This window comes from Octodon degus, unplaced genomic scaffold (assembly GCF_000260255.1).
Source record: "Octodon degus isolate 3935 unplaced genomic scaffold, OctDeg1.0 scaffold00006, whole genome shotgun sequence".
In the NCBI taxonomy this organism is placed as follows: domain Eukaryota; kingdom Metazoa; phylum Chordata; class Mammalia; order Rodentia; family Octodontidae; genus Octodon; species Octodon degus.
This window is the reverse complement of record NW_004524582.1, coordinates 15,910,384-15,936,774: the sequence shown is the minus strand read 5'-3', so window position 1 is coordinate 15,936,774 and position 26,391 is coordinate 15,910,384. Positions and strand designations below refer to the sequence as shown.

Below are 26,391 nucleotides of genomic sequence, written 5' to 3'. Positions count from 1 at the left end.
ATGATAATTGTTCTACTAATTTCTATTAGTTCACTGGGAAGAATTACTGCTTATATTGTTTGATCAATTTTGCATGCCTGCACCTGGTAATCTGAGTGACTATGTTGAAGATAACAATATAAAAACCAGTGTTAATTTCCTATCACCTTGGTTTGAAATTCTGTATCATTTTATTATGTTATTTCTTTCTCTTTACAAAAAAATTACAGCATGTTCTCCTCCACTTTCTTTATGAGATCTGGTGCTATGTGAATTCCTGTTCACAAATCCAAAATAACCATGAAGAGCAAAGGTTTTGAATTAATTGAAGATAGCAGGGAAGCCACAACAGTAAAACTAAAAATATGAAAGCGGATTTCTTCAGAAGGTAGCAAGGCAGATGAGTAATAAAATTTGTAATTTAAGCATTTACTGTATATTTCCAATCACTTCATATATGTTGTAAATCAAGATTGAGAGTCCTCATATCATCAATAGTCTGTTAATAGTCTTCTTTTCCTGTTCATATCTTTAATATTACACCCAAAGTCCTAAATTGTAAAAGGCATCTGGACTGATTCATTTGAAGAACTCTATTTTAATCCAGAGGGTACATAATTAGAATACTAGAATTCTAGCACTTCAAGATATTTTTAAAGTTGTTTGAAAACTGCGATATCATCGCAAAAGGTTGTTTCTTGGCATAGAAAATGGAAAAGTAGCTCCATGTGTTCAAGATGCTCTTGAATCTACCTTTTCACTGCCCACTTCTCTTCATTTACAGGCCAATTCTACTTCTGGAGGTTACCCTGCCCTCAGCACCCTATAGCCATCTGCTGCCAACAGGACTTCTGGAGTCGGACTGCAGTGGTGGGACACACCGGCCAGAGGCCCATCGGTGCCACTTCACTGTAATGCATTAAGACCTCACAAACAGTCTCATTCATATTTCCTACCATTTCCTCTCATCTGCCTCACTATCACTGATCTCCTGCCCTAGACAGAGTCTCCACGGCCGCCATCCTGCTGCTCAGAGGCCCTCTTCCCTCTTGATTCTGCCCTTGAACCCTAGAGTAGGGGTCAGAGAAGTTACTCTGCACAAGGTTAAATGGCAACTATATTAGGCTTTGTAAGCCAAAGTCTCTGTGACCACTACAGGGCTCTGCAATTGATATTCAAAGCCACACTACACAACATGTACATGCATGGGCATGGAAAATAGTCCAGAAAATCTTTAGTTTGGGACATTTTAAATTTCAGTTTTAACTTTCCACTGTCTTGCAATATTCTTCTTTTGATGTTTTTCAAATTATTTAACAGTGTGAAGGTAACAAGACCATCAAAAAACAGACAACAGGCAGAATTTGTCCCACCTGCTGTATATCAGGGACCACTGTCCTACAATGTAATGGTAACTCCTCAGCTCAGAATCCTTCAGTAGCTCCCTATTTCACTCAGAATAAATGCTCATGTCCTAACCATGGTCTATAATACCACATCTAAACTTTCTGCCTTTGACTACAGTTACTCTCTGCTTTTACTCTGTCCTATTGTTATGGGTAGTATCTAGATATCCCTTCAAATTTGCTAATAGGTGAGCCTTTTTGGAGGTGGCTGCATCTAGGCTGTGTGATTGTGGATGAAGGTTTCATGGTAACTAAATTAGTCCATTAACTGGTTTAGCATAGTTCTGGTTACGGATAATGAGAAGGCCCACTCTGTGTGTAGGTGACATCACCAAGAAGACTTATGGGCTGTGTGAAATAAAAGGGAGAGGGTGGCATGCTGCTGCTGCTTGCTGTTTGCATGCCTTCTGCCTGCTCTGCCATGGGCAGTTTGTCCTCTGCCACGCCCTTTCAACATACCACCCTGCCTTGGAACCAACCAACTATGGATAGAAACCTCTTCCATTTAAGGTAAAATAAACTTCCCTCCTTTAACTTGCGAGTGTTGTGTATTTTATCTCAGCAACAATAAAAGTAACTAAGACACCAGTAGAATGGGCTTGCATTCTGCACCTTTAGCACACTCAGTAACCACCTGCTTTGGTACTTGAGTACTCACTTATTCCTCTGCCTTCAATCTGTCTACAGCTCTCTTGCCTGCTTCAAGATTTGAATCAAATGTCATTCTTTCTATCATTCTGTCCTGACCACTGAATTCAAATTGCAACTGCCCTAGTTTAGATGGTGCAGAATGCCTAATAAACTCATGTTGCTCTGCTCAATTTCACAGTCTCATAACATAAGGATATTTTAAAATAATCCCTTTACAAAGGCAATTAAGTTACAAGCAGGTCAGAGGGCAGACATAGGGTAACTTCATGCCCAGTGCACAAACACAATCTTGCAAAGAATTGATCATTTTATGTCCTTTGCCACTGTCCTATGTCCTACTCTAATCTAACATGCTTCCTTATACCAAAAAATTTAGACACATAGTTACCAGAGGCATACACAGAGAAAACACTACGCGAGGGCATACCAAGAAAGTGCCCATTGATAAGGCAGAGAAGAAATCAAACCTGCTGATACTTTGACTTGAAACTTCTAGCATCTGGGAAAAGGAGAAAATAAATTTTAATTGCTTAAGCCACCTAGTCTGCGGCATTTTATTATAGTCACCCTACCACACTCACACACAACCTAACCTCCACAGTCCTCCCAAATCCACTTATCCTACTGTATATTTATTTTCAGTGTACATATCACTTCCTATTGCAAAATTCAGTTCACTAATTTGGTCCGCTTATTGTCTGTTGGCCTGTTACATGAAGGCAATGCTCAATGTGCTTATAGTGTATCCTCCATTTTCAAAAGTGCACAACAAAATATAGACACTTAACAAATTTTTAGTGCACAAATAAAATCTTGCAAAGAAATTATCATTTTACGTCCTATGCCACTGTCTCTTTCACCACCTTGGCAACTCTAAGCTGATGGCGAGTAAAACCGAGCTCCAGCATCACACTGCTCGCAGTCAAAGTGGGCCCTCTTTTTGAATTCTCCCAGGTTTCCATCTGCAAGTCTCTTGTGGGACTAAACACAGGAAGCTGGTGTTAAATATTTCATATATGTTCCATCTACTTCTCTAAATGTTAAGGTCTTCTATGGTATAGATGATGCTATAAGAATTTCCAAATCCCTCACCGTTCTTTCTCAATGTGATATATATACTGGAGACACAGCCAACATCTGATACATTTGTGAAGATTATTATGATTTTAAAACACAACCACAGAATAGATTGTCAGGCTCTCTATTAGGTCTCCACGGCATTTGTATCTTTAGCAAAAACATTGTGCAGGTGTTACTATCATTACCTCCACTGTATTCACGAGGTCACTGAGCCCAAGATTGCTCTTTCTGGATCATACGCCTAGTGACACGCCTATCATTCTGAAGAAGTCAGGATTTCTACTTTAATGCCATGCCAATGAAACAGTAAGTAAAGCTCAGTTTTAAATAAATATCATTACCATGCTAAGCTGAAAAAAAAAAAAAGACAAAGAAGTATATACCTAAATTTTTATCTATTTCAGGGGCTTCCAGACAGTCCGCCTTTACATTTCCACTAAGTGTTTGGCTTCCTCTGGACTCAACAATGTACTCTTTATACATTCTTCAAATTTATTTATTTTTTCATTCTTCAAATTTATATCATGATTGATTCTGAATTTTTAAAACTTCATATTTCATAATAAATCCTGCTATAGATTTTATTTTATTGGTAATACTTTTAAAACATCAAATTATGAAATGTACTAAGATAGGCTTTCCTAAAGATAGGATTTAATATCTATGTATAATTCCCATCGCCTCATAATTTCATAAATAATGTAATGATTCAGCATGTTCTTAAAATTAACTTCTGAAATAACTGACTTCTACTTTTGCTTCTTATTTCCTTTCAATTCTTCCTTCCAAGTGTTGAGTACTAACCAGGACCGACCCTGCTTAGCTTCTGAGATCAGATGACATCGGGTGTATTCAGGGTGGTATGGCCATAGACTAATTCTTTTTAATTATATTATGCTTTTTATCCTAGGAAAATCAAATACATAAGCTATTCCATCTTACTTTCTAATGAAAAAATTACTAAATTTACAATGCATAAGCCATTTAACAACTTAAGACTCAAAAACTTTTATTAAAATATATACTACAGCAATAGATAAGCTATCTGGTATTTTTAGGCAGGAGGTATTTTTTGACAAGAGAGTGCTGAAGTATAATTGAATATAAACCTTACAAGTACACAAGTTTTACTTAAAAAAGGGGGTATACAAATGAATGACCATTTTCTATCTGCACATTCACAATAGGATAGATATACAGCTACTTTTGCTTAATTCAATGAATAGAAACATTTGTACTAATAGTGTTTGTGGGCAGGATATCATGTCTGCATCTTGTACTATGAATAACCACTAAAAAGAAATATGCAATGTATTAATTATTGAAACTGTCTTACTAATCAGTTTTGAAACTGTCTTGTTGCTATTTGTTTCTGAATATAATTATTTTTAAATGTTATATAACTTAAATTTTGGCATTTTGAGGAAGGCATATAAGTCAGATGTTTAACTACTTTTTGAATATTTTATAATGATCAAAAATAAATATATTTTGACCTTTTCTTAGGACTTCAAAACAATTGGATAACTGTTAATATAAATAATGATATAACAGTATTGGCCATGGGCCTTAGGACTCTCTGAATGACTACTGAACCCAAATTTTGACCCCAAAATTTCTTTTTTTTTTTTTGACCTCAAAATTTCTGGTCTGCAAAATTACTTGGTAGTTAGCTTGAATCAGAATTATTAAATTTTCTTGAGGATGACACTGATGTCATGGGAAGAATATAAGTTTCTCAGGGTCTATATTAAATTGTAACGACACTAAGATTTCAATTCAGGTCTTATTGGCTGCTCAGTTCAGATATTTCTACTAGATCAAGTCACTGCTTTAGATAGCCTTATACTTATCACAGTATAACACAGTAAAAACTGTGCGTTCCTGGAGTGGTAGAGTGATAACTAGTAAGTGGACTAACTAGCTATTACATCTTTGGTTAAAAAAAAATTGCTTGAGTAACATGGCTTAAATTAAATCTTCTGAATATGAAAAAGTCAGACTAAATGATATGAAGATCCATTGATTTCCAATAGGTGTGTTATCCCATGAAATATTCTACTACAACTACTTTTGTGAGTAACATGACACACGCACCATGGTCATGATTGCTGTCATTATGTTGAGTACTTATACGACATTGAGTTTGAACTCAAAGAAAGTTTATAGAGTTCAGGGACTGTGCTTTGCCTTGGAGGAACGCTGGGATGGCATCGTTGGAAGGGACATTTGCATGTATTTGGGTTCATGCCCGGCAGTTGGCTGGGTAGTTTCTCTTGGGGAACTTTAGTAGACACAGCATAAAATTGATCTTTCAGTTCTAAAAGCTTTTTATGGAATTGGTTTCATAGCTCTTTGAAGCCTTTCGACTTCTGTTTGGCTCGGGGAATCATAAGATGGTTGGAAAATCTTTTTATGTATATCCTCTGAATAAAATAGATTCCTTGTATCTTAACATACTATAGAAGTGAAACATGATGGATTTGGCAGGTGTGCAACCTCTAATCTTTCGCTGAAGACCGTAAATTTGTAAACCTTCGAAGTTAGAAGTGAAAATACTGACCAAAGCAAATTTAAAAATTTCACAAGAAGAAGAAAACTGAGATATAAAACAGAGACTCAAAACTTAAGGATACTTGTGTTAATATCTAAGATTACAGGGTATCCAGGGCAACATTTTCTTGTTTTCAGGAATTTTAAAAGTCTCAGTATTTTGATTCTTCACTTGTTAGTTTCTATTATGGAGATACAAATATATTTTTTCAGACTAAAATATTAACATTCAATATTTTATATAATATTGACTGTACAAACACAAAAACTACAAAACATAGGCATTTATACATAATATGCCCATAATATTCTTTTAAAGCAAATGAGGGAGTATATAATACCTACTCCATTACAAAATGTTTTTACAATTTCACTTACAAAGAGAGAAAATTCAGACTTCCAAAGCTCCGGATTATCTATATTAGTTTCCACAAAGAGAAAAATTACAGGGCAGAAAAAAGAAAGCAGCAGAACAACAGCAGAGCTTACAAGGAGCAGCACAGGCAGCCAACATCAGAAGTGATAAAGGCAGATGCTCAGCATTCTACCAATGTTGGGGAAAGCATGCGGAAAAATACAGGTGGGTAGGATACAGATTTGTAAACCTAAAATTTACTGCTGTTTTGTAACTTGCTCACACACCCAGTGCCTATTCATTGAATATTTAGTATGCTCTAGGCAGAGTATCAATACTGGGTTAACATAACAAACAAAATCAGCACAATCCTTAAAAAGATTTCCAGGTCCAGGGCTGTAGCGGAGCCCCACAGTGTCTGCCTGGCAAGTGTGAAGTGCTGAGTTTGATTCCTGGTACTGAAAAACAAAAATAAAAACCATTACATTCTACTATTATAGACAACTGTGATTTATGTAAAATATTTTAGATAACGCTAATTTTTACAAATAAAGTGACATACATCCCTATTTGTCGGGACTTTTTGGATTTGTGCCTATTTTCCTGCAGATATTGTGAAGATTACCTCTGTTTAATCTCCTAAGTGCCCTACCCTTTGTTAGTCTCTCTGGAACATAAATTATTAAGAGGTAATTCAAAACACAGTTATTGTAGGACAGGCCATTTTACATTGGCTGGACAGTAAAAATGCCACTGAATGATATTCGAGCTGAAAAGAAGCCATAGCACGGCTCTACAGAATGAGTTTGTGAAGAGAGAACTACAGTATAAAAAGCTTTGATTTTAATAAATCTAGTTTTATATCTCAGACCCAACATGCTGTAGTCCTGACTCTTGGGCAAGGATCTCTGTAAAATACTGCAGAATTTCCTTAGGTTCAATAATGTGATTCAGAAATGTCCATATTAAATTGTACGAACAAAGAAACACACTCGCATACATCGTCTCCTTAAAACAATACTGATCTATATTTTTGAGCACGTGCTGTGCAGTGAACAGAGTATCATGACAGAACTGTGGAGGCATGTATTTTCTCTGTTGTTTAGAAGATCCTGACCCATTAGCCACCTGAATTTGTTCAATTATTTGGCACGGATAAGTAATTAAATGTTGTACAACAAGGGACACACAACTCTTCCTATAAATGCTCAAAAAGGAATTCAATCAATGTATATCACAGAGCAAAGTGGGCTCCAAGGGGAAGAGAAATTGGATCTGTGCAGGTATTTAACTGATGAAATATGCCATTTACTCCCTGACCACTCAAATAGCCACAGAAGTTTTCCTCCAGACAGAGAACAGGACTCTGGTGAGCTCATCCAGTAAAACAGTCTGGCAGTGGAGGCAATTTAGATTTTCAGGCAAACCACCTCTTCTTAGGAAGGATTCCAAGGATCCTCTCTCTCCCAGCAGCTTTTACACCACCCTTGTTTCGCTCCCATCACACTGGCCTCTAAGAAGAAATGATTTTAAAGGCTCATTGCCTCATATTCATTGTCCATTATCTTTGCATTTCCTTGGTGAAAACCACAAGACATAGCTCTCTTCTTTTTGAAATTTTAACATCTGTTCCTTGGTGGGGTTAACTGCCTCCTATTTACTTGCTGCACTGGCAGAATGACATGGTAGTTGGGAATCATGAAGAAATAGCCCACAAAACCACAAGACTCAGCTCTTAATACGCACTTAATAAATGTTGGTTGAATAAATAAATGGAGATTACACTTATTGAAGACTAATAAAATAAAAAGCAAATGATTTGAAAAATTGCAGTCATTTATATAGCTTTCTTTCTGTTTATTTCTAATTACTAGGAACCGTAATAATGATTAGGTATCCAATTATTGCTAGTGAAAATTTAATCTGAATAAAACAAATAGAGTATCTTACAGATACAAGATCACTAATAGAAAAAAAAAAGTTACCATTTGTTGAAGGCTTGCTAGCAATAGAAGTATGTGCAGAGATGGTCTCACTGTATCAATGAGGTGGCCTGGCTTAGACCAGTTAGATGACCTCAGAATATGAGGTTAGTGACCAAGCTAGATTTTCCCTAAAGCCCATTCACCCTCTGCACATACTGCTGTCCTCCAGCAGAGCTGAGTTTGAGCAGACAGCAGTCCTCCTAAGCTACAGTCTTGGAATACAGCTCCTTTTTTTCCACTTTAATGTAATATAGTTATATTAAGATCATTAAGACTATGATGAAAAGACATTAGAGGAAGCCAAACAAAGCCAAATGTTGAGCCAGACATGAGACATTAAGAAGAGTGTCACATGATGGAACACTTTTTATCATGTTACTGCCCTATCCAGAGCTTGCACAGATCTCCTCTCCCACCCGGCCACCCATTCAGTTCTACGCTCTGACTCATCCTCCCCGGAGCTAGAAGATGATGAGTTGACGATCGCTAGTCGTTATTATGTGTTGATCTACTACAGAATCCTCACCGCTCTCCTTTAAGTATATAAACACTCATTCCAAGAAAATAAAGTCTTGAGACATCCTGATGTTATTGCACTACCATTATTAGGAGAAATGAATCAGGTTAGGCTTAGAGGCACAGTTTCAAAGGGCCTGCTCAGTACTGACTTGTTTGTAAAACTAACTGGCATCTACTGAGAATGATGTATCGATGCTGATATATTCTCTCATGGTCAGTTAGACTTTGCTTTCATCAACAATGAAGACCAGCTCCTCAAAACATCTTCAGCCACCCAATTCCTCAATGCACACATATATCTAAGTGCCACAAATTAATGAAATATACTTTTTTATTGTTTGGAGGTTCCAGCAGAGAAGCACAACTAGTCATATGCCCTTGACCAAGGAATGTTACTCTATGGTCAGCCTCTTCAACTGAGTGCACAGCTGTGGGACATGGAGATGCACATGGAGAATTGATGGAGGAAGGGGACACCCGCCTAGCCAGCCAGATGTGCCAAATCAAGCCTGGTGATCAACAGGGAGACAGATATTGCAGCCAGATCACCCTTCTTCCATATTTGATTAGAGAAAATCCATCATCATGCCTAGAAAATACTAACTACCACATCTTCCTGAGTAACAGTACTGTGAAACAAACATCATACTATTTGAATATAACATTTAGTTTGACTGCTTGATGTGACATCCACTCTGAAAATAGTCAGATTGTGTGAAAGTATAGGTTTGCTTTACTTCTAAAATTAAAGAAAAATACAGAGAAGATTTTAAAGAAACACTGATTGAACTAAGGATAGTTCAACAGTAATAGTGAAAGATGTAGAAATATGGGATCTTCATGAGTTACTTAGAGTTCGCGTTAACTTGCCAATGCCACTTTCAATATTGTTTTGAGGGACAGAAGTATTACCATTGTTAACAATTTTAAGTAAATAAATAGTAAGTAAATAAAGTCCAGTCAGCGACAGTATGGGTAGGAAAGGAATATAAAATTATAAATATTTCCAGGAACATATGTCTTCTTCTTAGAGTACCTTTCCTACCAGCAGCCCACATAGGATCTGCTAAATTTTGAGTTCAGATTATACTGCAAAGGACGTTGTGGTAAAGACATGGTCCCCCAGGTGGCACTCTTGGGAGCTGCTGAGACCTTTGAGAGGCAGAGCTCAGTAAGATGCATTCAGGTAACTGAAACGCCCTTGAAAGGGTTGATCAGTCCTCACTCCTTTCTCTTTTTTACTTCGCAACCAGGGATGGACTGGTTTGCTCTATCATCCACTTCGTCATCATGCTTTGCTTCCAATAGACCCACAACTAATAGGTCAATTGACATCTGGTAGAAAACTCTAAGACTATGCGCCAAAATAAACCTCCTTCCTTTCATAAACTCACTATATGAGGTTTTCTGTTGGAGTAATGTAAAGCAGAATAATATAAGCTTGGGCAATGAAGCAGAGGCAGAAAAATCTGATGGAAGAAAGAGGAGACTACATTGTCCTGGAGTTTTCTTTGTTGGTTGCTATTTTTCCGTTCCTCTCAGTACTCTGGGTCAGCTCCATCCCCGCTCTGAAAGCCACACTGCTACTCAGCACCCTTCTGCTGATCACCTTTCCAGGCTTTGCAGTCTGTATTGGTGCCTTTTCAGTAGGACATTATTAGCAGGTGGAGGCCACACATTGCCTCTTGCTTATTTCTTTCCACCTGCTCATGTGCAGAGTCTGTTTATCAAATTATTTTTACAAATCTAAAATCTTGCTCTGGCCAGGAATATAACTGATACATATCACAATCACTCTATGATACCCTCCATAATTTGTGTCCTATGTTCATCTTCAGGCACTGATGTACAATTGCTGGTGTTTCTGAAATAAAATCTGATCACCTTAACCAAGAGGGGGAAATACAGGTGTTCTAATGAATATTAGTTCCTCTCTAGACTTTCTGCGATAAATTGATTAATTTAGTCAATAAGTCAACAAAAATTCTAAGTTTACTATGTCCAATTCTATGTGATCAAAAAACCTACTATTAACAATTCACACTGATAAGATACTCTTCTTACCTTTGGGAAAAAAAAAGAATTGTTAAACCCCACAAGCTTACCTATATGCTTGATGTGTGGAAAAGAATCTAAGATAACTCGCAAAAAGCAGTAACCTGCAGATTTCTTTATGAAATTAAAGGGACATTAGTAGCCTTCATATACAGTTATTTTTGTCTTCAAAATGAGGGATTCTCTCATGAGATTTGGCAGCATTGGCAAAATTGAGCTGAAGCAAGATACTAAAACCTGGCACATATTCCCTCACAACTGACTGAAAAGTTACACAGGACAAAATCATTTGTAGCACAAAGTTTAAAATGTAAACTCCTCTGGGAGGAGTGACAAAAGGTCATATTTTCATGGATTACCAAGTATAAACATAACTTTCTGTGCTTTCTTCTTGCCTGACAACGTGTTTTAACATAAGGAAAACCATATACAGACACACACACACACACAAAAAAAAAAATACTGGGATTTGGTGGTATTTGGTGTGCAACTGAATAAAAAAGACTGCATATAAAACATATAGCATCATGAAGAAAAGAATCATTTCAGAGCAGAAAGGTACTGTAACTGTGTATTCAGCTGTCACATGGCAGTGGCACGTGAAATAGCAAAGAGAAAGTCCTGCCATTTTTGTCTGGATTAAATTCAAATCTTTAATTACATGAGGTTTCCACGGGCACATCTTATGTATGGGTATGTCTGCTCTGTGTGCTTGTGTTGCTGGTACGGGAGGAGGTGATAGTATGGGGCTGAGGAAAAGACATGGCAGCCAGGGAGCCACAAGCAGAAGCAGGGAAGAGGGTGACAGAAAAGGGAAGATGGCCAGGAGCTGGCTTAGGAGCTCGGATTTTGCAAAGCATCAGTTTTTACTTTTGCTTTTCACTATAAATATGCAAACTTAAAGAACTTAAATTCTTACACTATTAGCATTGTTGTGTTAGGTTCACATGCAGTAACTTCAACTGTGTCAACTTACCACTGGAACCCAGTCAACTTCTCTCTCTCTCTCTCTCTCTCTCTCTCTCTCTCTCTCTCGCTCTCGCTCTCGCTCTCGCTCTTGCTCTCTCGCTCCCTCGCTCCCTCGCTCCCTCCTTCCCTCCTCCTCCTGCTCCTCCTCCTCCCTTTTTCCCTTGCTCCAACTTCTTTCCATCTATATCTTCTTTCTAATCTAAAATTTGTATGTGATAAAATGATGGATTTTTATCTCATTCTTTTAGTAATATAATTTCATTACATTTGAAATCCTTTAATCCAGTAGTTAAATAACAATTCAAAGTTTAACATACTTTTTCAGTATAAATTGCTTTTGCTTCCCTTAGGTGAAGGGTTGAACTTTACCATGCCTATGCCTTGCAGTCAGAAAGCCTGAAACTGAGCTCCAGGCAATGTTCACCTCTGACATATGTTTGGGGAATTCTTCCTAATAGGAAAATGTGTTCAGGTCTTGCTTTTTATCAAGAACAAGAGATACAGAATACTGATAAATGTCAGAACAACCTTCAAATAAGTACTGTAGAGTAGTCTCATACTAAATTCCACACAGCTAAAGGACAAAGAGTTCATAGCTTGGTGTATGTAGTATAATATACCCTTTTGTAATGGCTCAGCACTATACAAGAGGTGGTGTGGGCATTCTTATCACTGGCTTTGCTAATTCTCTGATTATACATTCCAATAGCAGCTCATACGCTAGTCTTCATCACCCATGTCTGTATACTGGGGTGCACAGGGATATATACTGGGTAGCTGCAGTCCCATCTATAATTGAACATAACATGGCCCAGGATGTCCCAAATCCCAAATCAAGAAAGAATGAGGACAGATGAATCCTATATGAAACTTCATCGAACTGTAACCCATTAACTGGTAACACTTGCTTTGGGTTTCTGTGATTTATTACCCATAGTGAAGGATGTTTCAAAATACTTCAGTTTTCATAGCAAATAAAGTTAAAATATGTGTTTGTAAACTTCGTTCTTTCAAAAGTGATTTGACATGATAAAAAGTGTAAAACACTTTTGGTAAAAATGAAGGAATTTTATTTTAGCTGGTAAAACTTATCCATTGAATTTGTACTCTCTAATTGAAGAACACTTTAGAAAGATCACTAGTTAAAAATGCCATTCACAAATAATTGTAGGCACTGCCAAAACTCACATGAAAAGTTCTAAGTAAATTTAATTGGTCTCTCTAACTTGTAATAACGACAGCAAGAAACATCAAAGAAAAGTTTCTATAGATTGAAACTTCTTTGTACATTCAATTTCCCAACTTTGTATAAATGCACAAGTCATTTTTTAACAAACACAAAGCAGCTACCAAAATATAAATTATGTATTTCAGACATAACCTATTTTCAAATATAAAACTAAAACACTATTTCCTTAGATATCCTTAATCAAAAAACTAGAAAGGCTTTTTGGTTAAAAAAATGCTTTAATTTTTTCTTATTTCAGAGACGTATGCTGATACAATTGGCAAATTGTGACATGTCCTACCCTAAAGTAAATTATTTTAAACTAATTCAACTCTACTTTCTATTTCTTCATTAATTATTCGCTAAGGGACTCAAAAGCACTCTGATGAATTTTACATTAGATCCCATGATATGAATAGTGTATATTATCACATCATCTAGTAAATACATAAATAGGCTTTCCTAAGTCAAAATTTAAGCAGCTGTAAAAATTACGCCTGGATTTTACAGTATTTAATATTGTGGACATAGAACAGAAAAGCTTTACAAGAAACAGGTCATCACAATCACATTTCCCAGAATCTAAATTTAACTTACTATATCATAATATTTTGGTCCCTGTTTCCAAAGTTCAAAGATACTTTACTTACATGTTTTTCTCCTGTGTCTCAAAATAAACTGCTTTCATCCACTCTGACTTTTAAACATACAATGAATAAGACTTTACATAAGTTACATTTTATACATTACCAAAGAGTCTTTAGACAACTGGTACACAGTCTGTATTTTGACCTTAATATATATGGCCTATGACTTTAAAACATCTTGAATTTTTCATAAAATAGTTTAAAATAAGAAGCGTAATAAAACCATTCTTCTAATAGAATGAACAAAAAGGCAGACCCTAGGCATGCATGTAAAACCCAGAAATTAAAGAGGAGAAATCAAGACATACAACATACAGCTACAAATTCCCAATATACACTCAACATACAGGTGACTGTGATCATGATGTATAAATAAATTGTGCCAATAAACTTAGTTAAAAAAAATAGAATCAGTAAGAAATAGGTAGATTCTCAAAATTGCCTTATAAAAAAGGAAAACCAAGCTTATCGTGGAAATCTTGTGGAAAATCTACTTTTGAAGAATATTTGTCTCATTTCATACCAAAATAAAAGATCACATATTGAGTACAAATGAGACACGGTATCCTCTGTAATACATCATTCTTGAGGGCTTAAAGCATGTAGAAAGGTCATGCCATGGTCATACTGACAGGACGGATTATTTAATATGAGTATGAACACGGGGTGGCAAACACAACAGAGCCTCAAGTTGGGAAGAGTCACGTAGAGCTTGCAAGAACAGTTCTTTATGGAAGCAGCCACTTAAAGGACTGAGCTAGGGCCAGGCCCCCCAAGAACAGTTCTTTAGAAACCTTACAAGTCGCTATAATTTGCACTGCTGAAGATCAGCATCTGGCTATTAGCAGGAGGCTAACATTAGGGTATTAGCAACCCTTACTGTCCATTACTATTTAATGGCGCTTTTCGAAAACATAGGACTGTAACATTTACACTATGAAAATAGTTTTCTCTTTCCACACTGTGAACAAAATTGTCAGGCAGTTGTGTTAATGACCACAAAGCTTCTATGGCTCTACATAAACACCGTTCACATTCATCTCCCAACCTTGCAGCACTGTATTTAAGTTTCATTCTGAACTTTTGTCACATTATTTGTGGAAGACAACTACAAGCTACACTTACCAAAAATAAAGATAACATTCATTCTCTAGGGCCAGAATCAAAGTGTAGCATTTCATTAAACTAACTTTGTTCTCTCAGAAAAAAGTCCAGTCAATTATCTATTACTCGTGCGAACTCATATTGGTCCCACCTGTCTCAAGGGATGCTTAAGGAATTTTAAGGGCAGCAAAACTGTTGGTTTAGCTCCATCATTTTAGAGTATCTTAAAAATATTTTCTTGCTATCAACACTTAGATTTAAATAGAGTTTCTATTTCTATCGTGAAAAATTCTTAAACACTGAAATTCACTGCAAAGAAACAAACAGCCCACCTTGCATGGACATTTTTCTCTTCAGCTGTTTCCACCTTTCCCTCACATTCTGCTAGGAATTCCAGATTCTGAAAGAACTGTCTTTAACTCTTTCACCACCAAGCTCCATGATTAAATTCTGGAAATAATCTAGGGGTTATAATAATCCAAGAGTTCTACAGAATTTCTGTGTGCCTGCAGGAAGGACAGCTATGTGCTTTCCCAATAAACTGCAGCAAGCAAGAATGAGAGAAACTCTCACCAAATTATGCATTTTTTTTCTTCTTTAGTCTTTCCTCTCTGCAGACACGGTTTCCCTAGACTGAGACACATCTAATAGCAACACAGTGATGAAGACATAAAAGACATATTCAGAGAATCCAGTTCTACCCCCAAATTAGAACTGCACTGCACACATTTTTAGAAACATGAATCTCAGCAAATAGACACAATTGCATTTTATTGACAGCATTAGAAATACTCATAGCAAGGAAATAGTGAGGCTTTCCTACTCTGTTTCAACTTCATTACTATCCTCCATCAGCCACTATTATTTAAAAAAAAAGCCATTACCTGTATGAAGAGAACCTGTTAATAGTCTGAGAAGGTACTGGGCAAATTTCAATATTTCACGTTTACATCGTTTTCTACAGCCACTCATCTTAAGCAACAAGATATTCCTCTGAGGAGAGCCAGAAGTCTTTGCCAATTAAAAAAAAAAAAAAAAAAAAAAAAAGCAGTCTGTGAGGGGAAACTTCTGTCTCAGTTTATGTCACAGGCTGCCTTACAACTCCTGTGGAATTAGCTGTTAGTCCCTGAGTCAGAAATTCCTTTACGGAGCTAGAGATGCCGGATACAGATTGCACAGAACAGGGTGGTAAGAGAGCGCTGCTCCTCAGGATGGCCCCCAAGTTCTTCTGTGTCAACAGATAGGTGGCCGGTTCACACTTGTAGTACAGCAGCTGTGGTGCAGCTCAGCGTCCCCTCTCCTGAAGCAAGTGCAACCTCGCAGAACATTCAGAGGGAGGCGGGGCCTGGGAAGCCAGCTCATCAATGAATCAGCATGTAAGCAGGTGAGAAGACAGGAGAGAGGTCACTGGGGCTCGCACCCTTCTGACACCCAGGAAAGACGCTGCTAATGCCTTCCAGCCTGTGCGAAGTCAGGCAAGGTCCAGGGCTGAAGAAAATGATCGCAAAAAATAAAAAGGCAGCAGGAATGCATGTTGTTGCTCAAGGTCAGACACTAGACAACTCCCTGACACAGTGCTAATCAGATTCAGAAAGTCTAAAAGGGGAGAAACTCAGTTAAGAAGCTGACCCTGATTCTAAACAAACAGAGCTGAGGATTTATTACCAAATAGAGGCAGTGCTTTTCTGTCACAGATAAATATATTCTACTTCATGAGCTCAGTAGTGAAAAACAAGCTGATATCTAAAACGGGCTGCATTCTATGCACTGTCCAGACTCAGGTATAAGAAATTAGGGATGTCACTGTGGGTTTGAAAATACAATAGCCTGGAAACTTCAACTTTTAAGACTGATACAGTACTCCCAGGCTGCAAGGCAAATTGGCTGCATTGTCCTCAAAGCAAGAACTGCCTCAGTTTCTTATATCCATGAGACAAATATTGCACAACCTTCTATATCCCTGTTGGCTGAATTCATAGAATCATCGCGAATATTTGAAATTTCCACAAAATACATCTCTATTAAGACACTACTATAAAGACAGTGGATATGAAAGTAAGAAGATAACAGTCTTGCCTTCTTTAAAAGTGCACTGTTTCTGAATTCTTCAGTGCCCTGAGCAGTTTCTAGGGTTTCTCTAAACTCAGTTGATATTCCTATCTATGTCTTTGCTCCTTTCCAATAAGTATGACATCTCTGTAATATTTAGTGCATATAGGATGTGCTAAACTTCTTACTTAAATATCTAGGGAGTTCCTCCCACTTTGGTTCTGACAGTTGTAAAAATACGTGTTGAAACCAATATGGCTCAGCAACACTGTATGTGAAGTTATGTTTGTTCCGGAACAATAAAAAGAAGAAATCCTGTGGAAACAGACTCAGATACATTTAATAGCAACCCATTCCAGCTGTTAACCTTCACAGTCTCACCAGTTCCTGCACTCTATCTATTTGAATGTGGTTATGAAGTACGCTGTCCAGGAATTTTCAAACTTTAGTTGAAAAGATTTAAAAATAGATTCCTGCACAGAGGTTAGCAGCATAAATTTTGAAGTACGTGTTTCCACACATTTATCACGTACGATGACATCCCTGCCACAGTGTGAAACAGAAGAATTATACTATCAGAGTTCTATGGTGAGACTAATTATTTTAAAGCCTCATTTGCTTTATCTACAAAATTGAAATTAGAATATGCACATATTTTATTTGTGCATTGGTGACCAAAATAAGATAGAATACAGCCTCATTTGTCAACATAGCACTTCTTGTCATTTATCCAGCCATAATATGTGAAGCACCTATTACATTTAAAACAAGTTTTGCTACAGTGAAAACACAGTAGAGAAAGAAAAAAAAATCCTTTCTCCATCTCTCTCACTCTCTCAAACATCTTTGAACTTAGAGAGGCGACACTTCAGCTCAGAAAACAAAGAAGAAATAAGAGCGTATCATAACTGAGATAATCTATAACATTTTCAGGGTAAAGAAAAATATCACTTAAGTTGATACATAAAAATCCTTTGACAAAATTCAAACCCATTTAAGGATTCTAAAATGAAATGTCAGGGAAATAGAGGAATACTACTTCAATTTAACAAAGAACATGCACAGAAACCTACTGTAACATGTGTATTGAGGAAAGACTGAATCCTTTCATTGTAGGATGAGAAAAAAACAAGAAAAAGCTTCAGGAGACATCAGCCTGCACAATCATCTAGGAAAAGAAAATTAACACAGAGGTGGTAAAGAAGTACAAACCAGTCTTATCTACCTCTGTGCAAACCCAAGGAAAGTTACACAAATCATCCTAGTGAGTTCAGAGTGGTCGCAAGACTCAACTAAATATATGATATACATGGAAATATGTTGTATTAACTATGAACATATGGAATTTAAAATATAATTTTAATTATTAAAAATTGAAATAGTTAAGTGTAAATATAACAAAACATGCATTTTTTGTTATAAAGTCAGAAAAAATGGTAAATACATAAAACATTTTAAATAAGTGGAGAGGAATACTGTGTTCATTTATTAGAAGATTCAACATACTAAATATGTTCATTTTTCCACTTATACACATTTAAGGCAACTATAATCAAAAATTCCAGCAAGATTTTCATATAAACAGATTATTTTAAAACATATACATATGTACAAAGATACTAAAATAGCTAACAATTTCAAAAGATTAAATCATAAAATCAGGTAAAACTGTTTGAAGACTTACATACCTCCAGTAATTAAAACCCTGCAGTACTATGGACAGATGCAAGCCTCTAACCCCAGCACTCTGTGAGGCTGAGGGAGGATCACAAATTTGAACCCAGCCAGAGCAACTTAGCCAGACCTTCAAACTTTAATCAGGTTGAGGCTGTGGTTCAGTACAAAGCTTCTATGTACAATCTCCAATATGTCTACAGAGAAAGATGGAGAAAGAAGGGAGAGAGACAGAGAGAGAAAAAGAAATAGAGTTCAATGCAACAGAACAGAAAACCTAAACATGGACCTACGTAATTGTACAAGAGTAGTTTTCAAAAGAGGTGAGAGAGCTATTCAGTGGTGGAAAGCTACACATTCAACACATGATGCTGAACTAGTGGAACATCTACACAGAAAACTGAAACTTGACCCAACTTTTCACCTGTTATAAACATCTCAAAAAGAATCATGGACCTAAATGTGAAATGTAACATTGTAAAAGTTTTTTGAAAAAAAATGAAAAAATGCTTCACTGCTTAAGGCTTGGGAAAGCATTCCTAATGTATCAAAAACACGATCAAAAAAAGGAGAATTTGATAAATCAAATGTCATCCAATGTTAATACTTCCATATCAGTGCCACTATATTAGTATAAAAGCCACAGATTATAAGCAAATATTTGAAAATTATATATCTGACAAGGGGCTGGTATCTAGAATATGCAAAAATATTTGACACTTCTCAATGGAAAAACAGAGAACCCAACTCAGAACACACACAGAAAATAAGAAGATATCACAAAAAGGGCAACAAGAGAGCAAAAAACCACCTGTGAATTATGGTGCATCAGTAGTTCTCATTGAAGTGTGAAGGAAAATTATGAGTTATCACCACTTATCTATTACAGTGATTAAAATAAAAAGATTGTAACCAGATCAAAAGCTGGCAAGGATTCAGAAAAACAAAATCACTCATAAATTTGCAGTGGAAATGTAAAATGGTATTGTCACTCCACAAAACAGTCTGAAAGTGACTTCGAATCTTAAATATGCCCACCATAAAAACAAGCAATTGTACACCTGAGCATTTATCCCAGAGAAATGAAATGTGCTTTCACACAAACTCTGCATACAAATGCCTTCCACAGCTTTGTTTGTGATAGGCCAGCTTGGTGCTCAGTTTAAGCATCTCCCAATGTGTGAGGTCTGAAGATTTCATTCCCAGTGTTAGATACTGGGTCACTGCCAACTTAATCTGAATATAAAATTTAAAGTTGGGACCTTCAGAATGCCGGATCATCTGATTAAGATTAGATGAAGGTATTAGTGTGTCACTTCCCTGATTAAATTCAGGTGGCCTTATCCTGGAAGACAGTCCAAAACACCTGTGAACAGCTGCACTCGCTCTCTGCCTACCCTCAAGTGACATCCTGCACCACACCAAGATTCTGTAACCAAAACGCGTCACCAAATGCAGCCTCTCAATTAAGTGCTGGCCCCCAGAACCATAACCAGAATTAATCATCTTCTTTCGCTTTAAAAAGTTACTTAGCCTCACATATTTCAATGTAGTAAGGAAAACAAGAAAGATACCTGTAGAAACAACCTGCATCTTCTTTCAAGAGTAAATTCATAGCACTGGCCAAACAGCTCAGTAGGATTAATAAAATGGTAAGAGGCAGATAGAAGTGGATATAGTTATAAAAGTGAAAAATGGTAGATCTTTGGGGTGCTGGAAGTGTTCAATACTGTGCTGCATCCATCCCAGCCTATGAATTCTGATACTGTGGTAATTACAGTTTTGGAAGACATCAGCATTACACAAATGGCTTAAAACGTGCATAGGATCTGTTGCTATCATTTTCTTATAATTTCTTGTGAAACTATAATTATGCTGAAGTCAAAATCATAATTAAAAATTTAGACAAATAGAATTACTCAACAGACTTTTTGAGTCTGTACTACATGCCGCTATTTTAGGTGCAGAATAGACACGTGTGGCTTATGGAGCTTATAGTACAATGGGATCCAGCCCAGTTTGCTAGCAGAGGCTGTTTAAGTAAACACAACAGTGTTCTCAAAGTCTTTGTTAGAAGAGAGATGCTCAGATTAAGATTTGAAGGAGGTGCAGGGGTAAGCTATTGGGCTACCTACAGGACACACAGGAGTCCTTCTTCTGAGAGGTAACCTTCTTTCTCTTCAACATGTTCAGCCAATATTCTATAGATTCTCCTGCATAGAAACTCTCACAATGAGCTCTCTCTAAAGGCCTATTTTTCACACTGAAGTTCTGATCACCACTGCAGCTGATCTTCCCTCCAGGAAAAGCAATTCCTAATCACCAGTTGTGCTGCATATTATTGAGGAGCCCATTGCCTATATCCATATGCTATTTGGGCACACGTAAGGAAAATAATGTTGTTTAGTGCTGAGTTCAGAAAAACACAAAATCTAATTAGGAAGATTAATTTGAAACTTCCACAAAGTGCTAGAAATTAAATAGTTTTTTAAAAAAAATATTAACTAATCTGGTCTGCAAACTTAAGTTGTTAACCCTCCAGAAGAGAAGCTTATTATTATTACCCTACAACATAGACAGCTGAGCTTAAGCTCACTATCTGTCTGAATATCAAACATCTTAGACATAACATAGAACAGGTATTTTCCATCAAATATTGATATGTTAAACTTTAAGTCCCTACAGAATCTGAGGAATAAAAAAATGTAAATAAAAAATTTTAAAAATAGGAATAAACAATTACACATTTTAAAATATGAGTATTGTGTGTAATTATACCAACAATCCTGGGTTGCATGGGCAATAATATGCAGATGTCTTTAAGGTCTAAGCAATGCTTCACAAAGCCAACTGTCATTTACAGAGAAATGCGAGAAAACACAGAAGAGTTCCAGGGCTCAAGGGTTTTTGTGTAGAACCAGTTAATAATTTGGACTTCATAAACAACCTCCTAAAGTCCCTTGCAGTAAAATTACAGTCAAATTTAATTTAAATAAAACTAGCTCACCATGTGATAAGAACACAAGGTTCTCCAGGAAGTTGGTAAGTTGCAGAGGGATTTTTAAATATAGGTGCATTTCAAGATATATTTAGCCTAAATTGCATTTTGGAGGGAATATTTTTTCTTTACTAGTTCCTCTGAAAAAGGCCAAATCTTGGTAAAACAAAGCTTAAGTGCACTTAGGTGACCCTCATTGCTCTTTAGGATGGGAAACTAAATGTGCCTCATTAATTAAAGGAAGGTGGTTGGCTTCCCTTCAAGGACGAGCCTAGCAGTTCCAAGAAGACTCCTTTTACAGTGGAGTTTTCCCGCAAAGTCTGTTCCTCTGCACACATCTTGGTGGATTCTATGTATCTCAATGGGAACAGACATTGTTATGCTTTTCAAATTGTCAGAAGTTGGAAAATTAAACATGTGCAGCATAAAAATAGCACACCACAAGGCTGTAGAGAGAAGCAGAGCAGAGCCTTGCAGCAAAGTCTTGGGTTTTGAAAGTGGGTCTTAGTAACTCCTCAGAGGAGCTGGTATTCAACTAAGAACGGTCGCTATCATTCCAGTAGTGCCACAAGTCATTTCTTGTGCTGAATGAAGAACTCACTGCCAACAAAAGCCAGCTCACTGTTACCATTTGCCTCAACTCTGTGGTAGCTTATGAATAATGTCACCCAATGAAGACTAAATTCTTGGTAGGTGTGAGAGTCCCCTATTACTCTGATATTAAAGATATGAGCTAAGATAAATATTTGCCTGTAAATAGATCCACAGAGATATCTACTATGATTTGAGATTTAAAATTAAAAAAATACAAAAATCCTGGAGAGCTGCAGAAGTGAAATATTTTTCTAAAAGACAAGGCTGAACTATATTTTTTGTTGTTTTGAAGAGGTGGAATCACTATTTGTCATACACAAGTAAATAAAATGTGTTTATTATGTAAACTGCATTCTGCTGAATGTTCTTCAAGGAGACCCCAGACACCCAAAGAACTGTCTGAAGCCGTGCAATTATTGTGATAGGAACTATTACTAGGTGATGTGTTTTGCTCATGGAGAGGCCTGAATGTCAGACACAAATGCAGATGCTGAGCTTCAAATAATACAAAAAGAGCTGGTGTGGTGGTATATGCCTACAATCACAGCACTTTGGGAGGATGATATAGGAGGATTAAAGTTCAAAGTCCTGCTCAAAAGACCCTCTCAAAATATTTGAAAACAACTGAGGTGGACCAGGGAGATAGCTAGGCTGTCTAAGGACCCTCCTGGCAAGTGCAAAGACCAGGGTTCAATCCCTGTTACCACATGCAGTGCTGGACCTACACTGAGCTAGCCATCAGGCATGGTGATACAAACCTGTAATCTCTGCACTGAGAAAGCTGAGACAGAAGGATCATTATGAGTCTGAGCTGCATAGTGAGTCCCTGTACCAGATAAATAAATAAACTAAAAACCAAAACAACTGAGGATACAGTTCAGTGTGAAGACCCTAGGGTCAATCCTCCATAGTGAAGAAAAGCAAAGGAGAAGTCCTGCCCAGCATAGGTATGACTGGATGGCCTCAGGAACAGGTAAAGAATTCCTAAGCCACCCAGGAAGACATTAACAGAGAAGCTGAGAAGGAGGATAGGGACTGTATTTCCAATAATAAATTCACATGTGAATTATAAGATCGGAGGGTAAGACATGTCCCTGTGCTCAATGGTCCATGAAATGATGCTAAGATCAATGGCTCAAAGAAATCTGTACTAGCAATTTTCTTCATGAGAGATTTTCTCCTCCCTCCATCTGGTGAACACTGTGGAGGGAAAAAAATAGGGTCTTTAATTTTGTACTTGCATTAAATGGCAAATAATTTACCTTAGTTTATTCATTTTACTCTGCTACTGAGAAGCAAAGCAGTGTTCTCCATGACAGCATGGGATTGTTGAGCCACCCAGCAGGATTTTAATGGAGAAACTGAAAGGCCAAGGAGGACAGGGACTGCATTGCCCTCCAATTTCCATGGGATTGTTCAGAATATTAAAATAATATATTACAATTATATAAAAATTGCAAAATACACATGTACTATCTGCATATCTATATATTTTTTTTCTTTAAAACTGTCTCTGCAGTCAAAGTATGATACTTGGTCCACTTGCATGGGATCTACCTGAAATAATTATTTAAAATACAAAATTCTTTATTCCAGCCTTCAATATGTAGATGCAAAATCCCTCAGAATAGGACAGGTAGTCTTACAAATTTTTCTCTCAAGTTCTACAAATCACAGACATTTGATTAACAAATCAACCTATGCCAACTACTACTATGGAATGAAAAGTTGAAAAGCAAAACTGCAAGTCGAAGATGCCAAAACTCATGACTCTCTAAAAGTCCCAGCAGCACACCAGGTACTTCTGCCTAAAGCTACCTGCAGAGCCCAGAGCCTGGAATGTGATCTTGGTAATGCGTCCAAAGTCCTCCATTACAAAACAAAACACAAGCGATTCAAGGAAGCCTCATTTTCAGTTCTATCAAAAGCAATCAATAGGCAGCTTTAAAACAATCTGATGCTCATTTACTTCAAGAGAGGTCATTACCCACAAGTAATCCTGCCAGGCTGCCTCTTCAATTCTAATGGACTCACACAGAGTTGGTGACAGTGGCTTTTGCAACACTTTAACAGAAGGGGCAATGTATTTAAAAACAATTAGGCCACCTCCATGAATTAAACTTTAGAATTTAGTATGTTATTCTCTTCTTTCCTTCGATCTTTTTTGTAGGACAGTGGATAGATAGATAGATAGATAGATAGATAGGCAGACAGGCAGATATATACAGATAGATCTTGACTAATATAAATAAGAATAAATTGAATCCCAACTAAAATCCCAACTAAAGGTAGTCTCTTAAAGGAGAAGAACAGAATTTTCTTTTAGGTTTGGATAAAATAAAAGACAATTTTGGAACTTAGGTAACTCATCAAAGGGCAGAAGCATAAGAAGAAGCATGATTTTAGAAGCACAAGAAATGTGTTGACCTCCTCTTCATTACAACTCATAAAAATAATAGTTTAATTCAATAAATTTCTATTGAGTTTCTACTTAGGAGACAGAGGCTGGGAATGAGCCTTCCAGTCTTGTTAAGATACATAAGTAACATTTAGAAGTGCTGTTCTACCTACACTGTAGCATCGTGACTCAGTTGTGCCCCACATTTTCTGATCGAGGAGATTATGGAGCCACAGAGATATGTGACCAATGATGTATACTATGCCTTAGGAGAGTCACTGGGAGAGAAAACATTCTCTAAGGCTTTCACAGACAATAAATTGGTCAAGCAATGGCCATGACTCATCCACATGGCTGACACTGACAAGTGTTCTACAAAGTGAAGTACAGGGTTAGAGGATAAATCCTGAGGGGACTTGACTGACCATATCAGATACAAAAGTTGCATTTCTTGTTATGTAAGTCTTGCTTTATTTTGGTCTTAACCATCCAGCAAAAAAGTTTAAAAATGATGTATATAAAGTAAAGCCATATTAATATGCTGAGCTGTGAAAGGCTGAAGTCAACAACTTGTGCGGATAACCCACTACTATTGTGGACTGCTGGACTGTGTTGGATTGTTTTGCTGAATTCATGCACCTACAGTATTTAGATGTCGATGGAATACCCATCTCTGACAAGACTAAAGAAAAAAAGGGGATACAAAGGAAGAACCATTTTGTGTTTGTATATACAGAATAGCTAAGACAGATGTATAGCTACTTTCTCTTAACTCAATGATAAGAAAGATTTGTACTAATAGTGTTTGGACAGGATATCCTGTCTGCATCTTGTGCTATGGATAACCACTAAGAAGATAACAGCATACAATGTATTAATTACTGAAAGTGTTCTATTAATCCATTTTGAAACTGTCTCATTACTATCTGTTTCTCAATAAGATAAAATAAAGAAGTGCTGTTCTAGCATTAAAGGAAGGACCAATGTGAAAGGCCACACATCAACGTGATCCATGCAGAATTGCTAGTTGGATCTGCATTCAAAGGCAATCCTTACAGAGGACAGAAGTGCACTGTAAGCATCACTGGCAACCACAGGTTCTTGCTTTGGTGGTAATGAAAATTAAAATACAGTAACAGTGGGGGAAAATATTAATTAGAAAGTAAGAAAAAATAAGAATGCAATTCCAGCCTAAGTAGACACAACAAGGGACATACTCTGATGAAAAGGAACAGGCTGGCCCAAACATAGAAGCAGCGGGCCAGCGTTTCTCTATTAGCTGAGGTGGGCCAGGGTCTGATTGCTCATTCCCTCTGTTCTGATTCCCATGGCTCTTGAAGAACCTTCTGGTGTAAGGGGGCAGTTTGGTTCTCACTATATGTCTACTCCTGCCCGGGGCACTCTCAATCACCCTGAGAGGGTGCAGGAATCCAAGGTGACTAAGTTTAAAGAATGGTGGACTCAGGGCATAGCTGACTGTTTTTATGTTTCTTTTCTTGGTGACCTCATGTAGAAACAAGAGCAATAAGATGAGGTAAATTCAGGGCTAATAAACATTATTTTTCCAACTTTTTCCTTAACGAATAACCTGTCCATATCCAAAGTATCAAGGTAACGAAAGATATAAAATGAAGTATAAGTTTTGTTCTTAAGTTTCCAATTTTAACCTATCTCAAAATCCATATGAAAGGTTGTCAGTTTATAGCAAAAGCCACTTCCAAGTCTCTCATACTGCAAAAACACACGAATAATGCTCCTAATAAGTAACAGGTTAAGGGTCCAGGAAAGAGGTTTCTGATTATGTCACAAGGTTGTGATCACTTTCTTTCACTTATAGGTGGCATTGTCCTATTTCTCACTTGAGGATAAATTGCCTTGCATTATGTATTTATCAAAAAAGATACCTGTTTTAGGACCAGCTAGACAGCTTAGCAGATTAAATCACCTGCTTAAGCAGACCCAGGGACCTGGGGCTCAATCTGTGGCCTGCTGTGCTGGCCCTGAGCTGAGACAGTGACTGAGACAGGGTGTAGTGGCATGTACCTATAATCCTAGCACTTGGGAGGCTGAAAACAGGAGAATCAATATGAGTCGGATCTACACAGTGAGACACTGTAGACTCTGTACTAAATGCATACATACATACA

At 37.1% G+C, this 26,391-nt stretch overlaps 1 protein-coding gene across 3 annotated transcripts in view; it reads right to left on the bottom strand.

Moving 5' to 3' along the window:
* Positions 1–26,391, bottom strand: part of Kcnip4 (potassium voltage-gated channel interacting protein 4) — a 1,227,189-nt gene that overhangs the window by 959,227 nt on the left and 241,571 nt on the right. Inside the window, exon 1 of one of the 3 annotated variants that reach the window (XM_004624539.3) lies at positions 15,416–15,821. The exons of the other annotated variants lie outside the window; for them this stretch is intronic. Within the exon in view, the coding sequence (XP_004624596.1) occupies positions 15,416–15,503 (88 nt within the window). The 5' untranslated portion in view covers positions 15,504–15,821. Of the gene's footprint in view, positions 1–15,415; positions 15,822–26,391 lie in introns of those variants that run through there. 3 annotated transcript variants of the gene reach the window in all.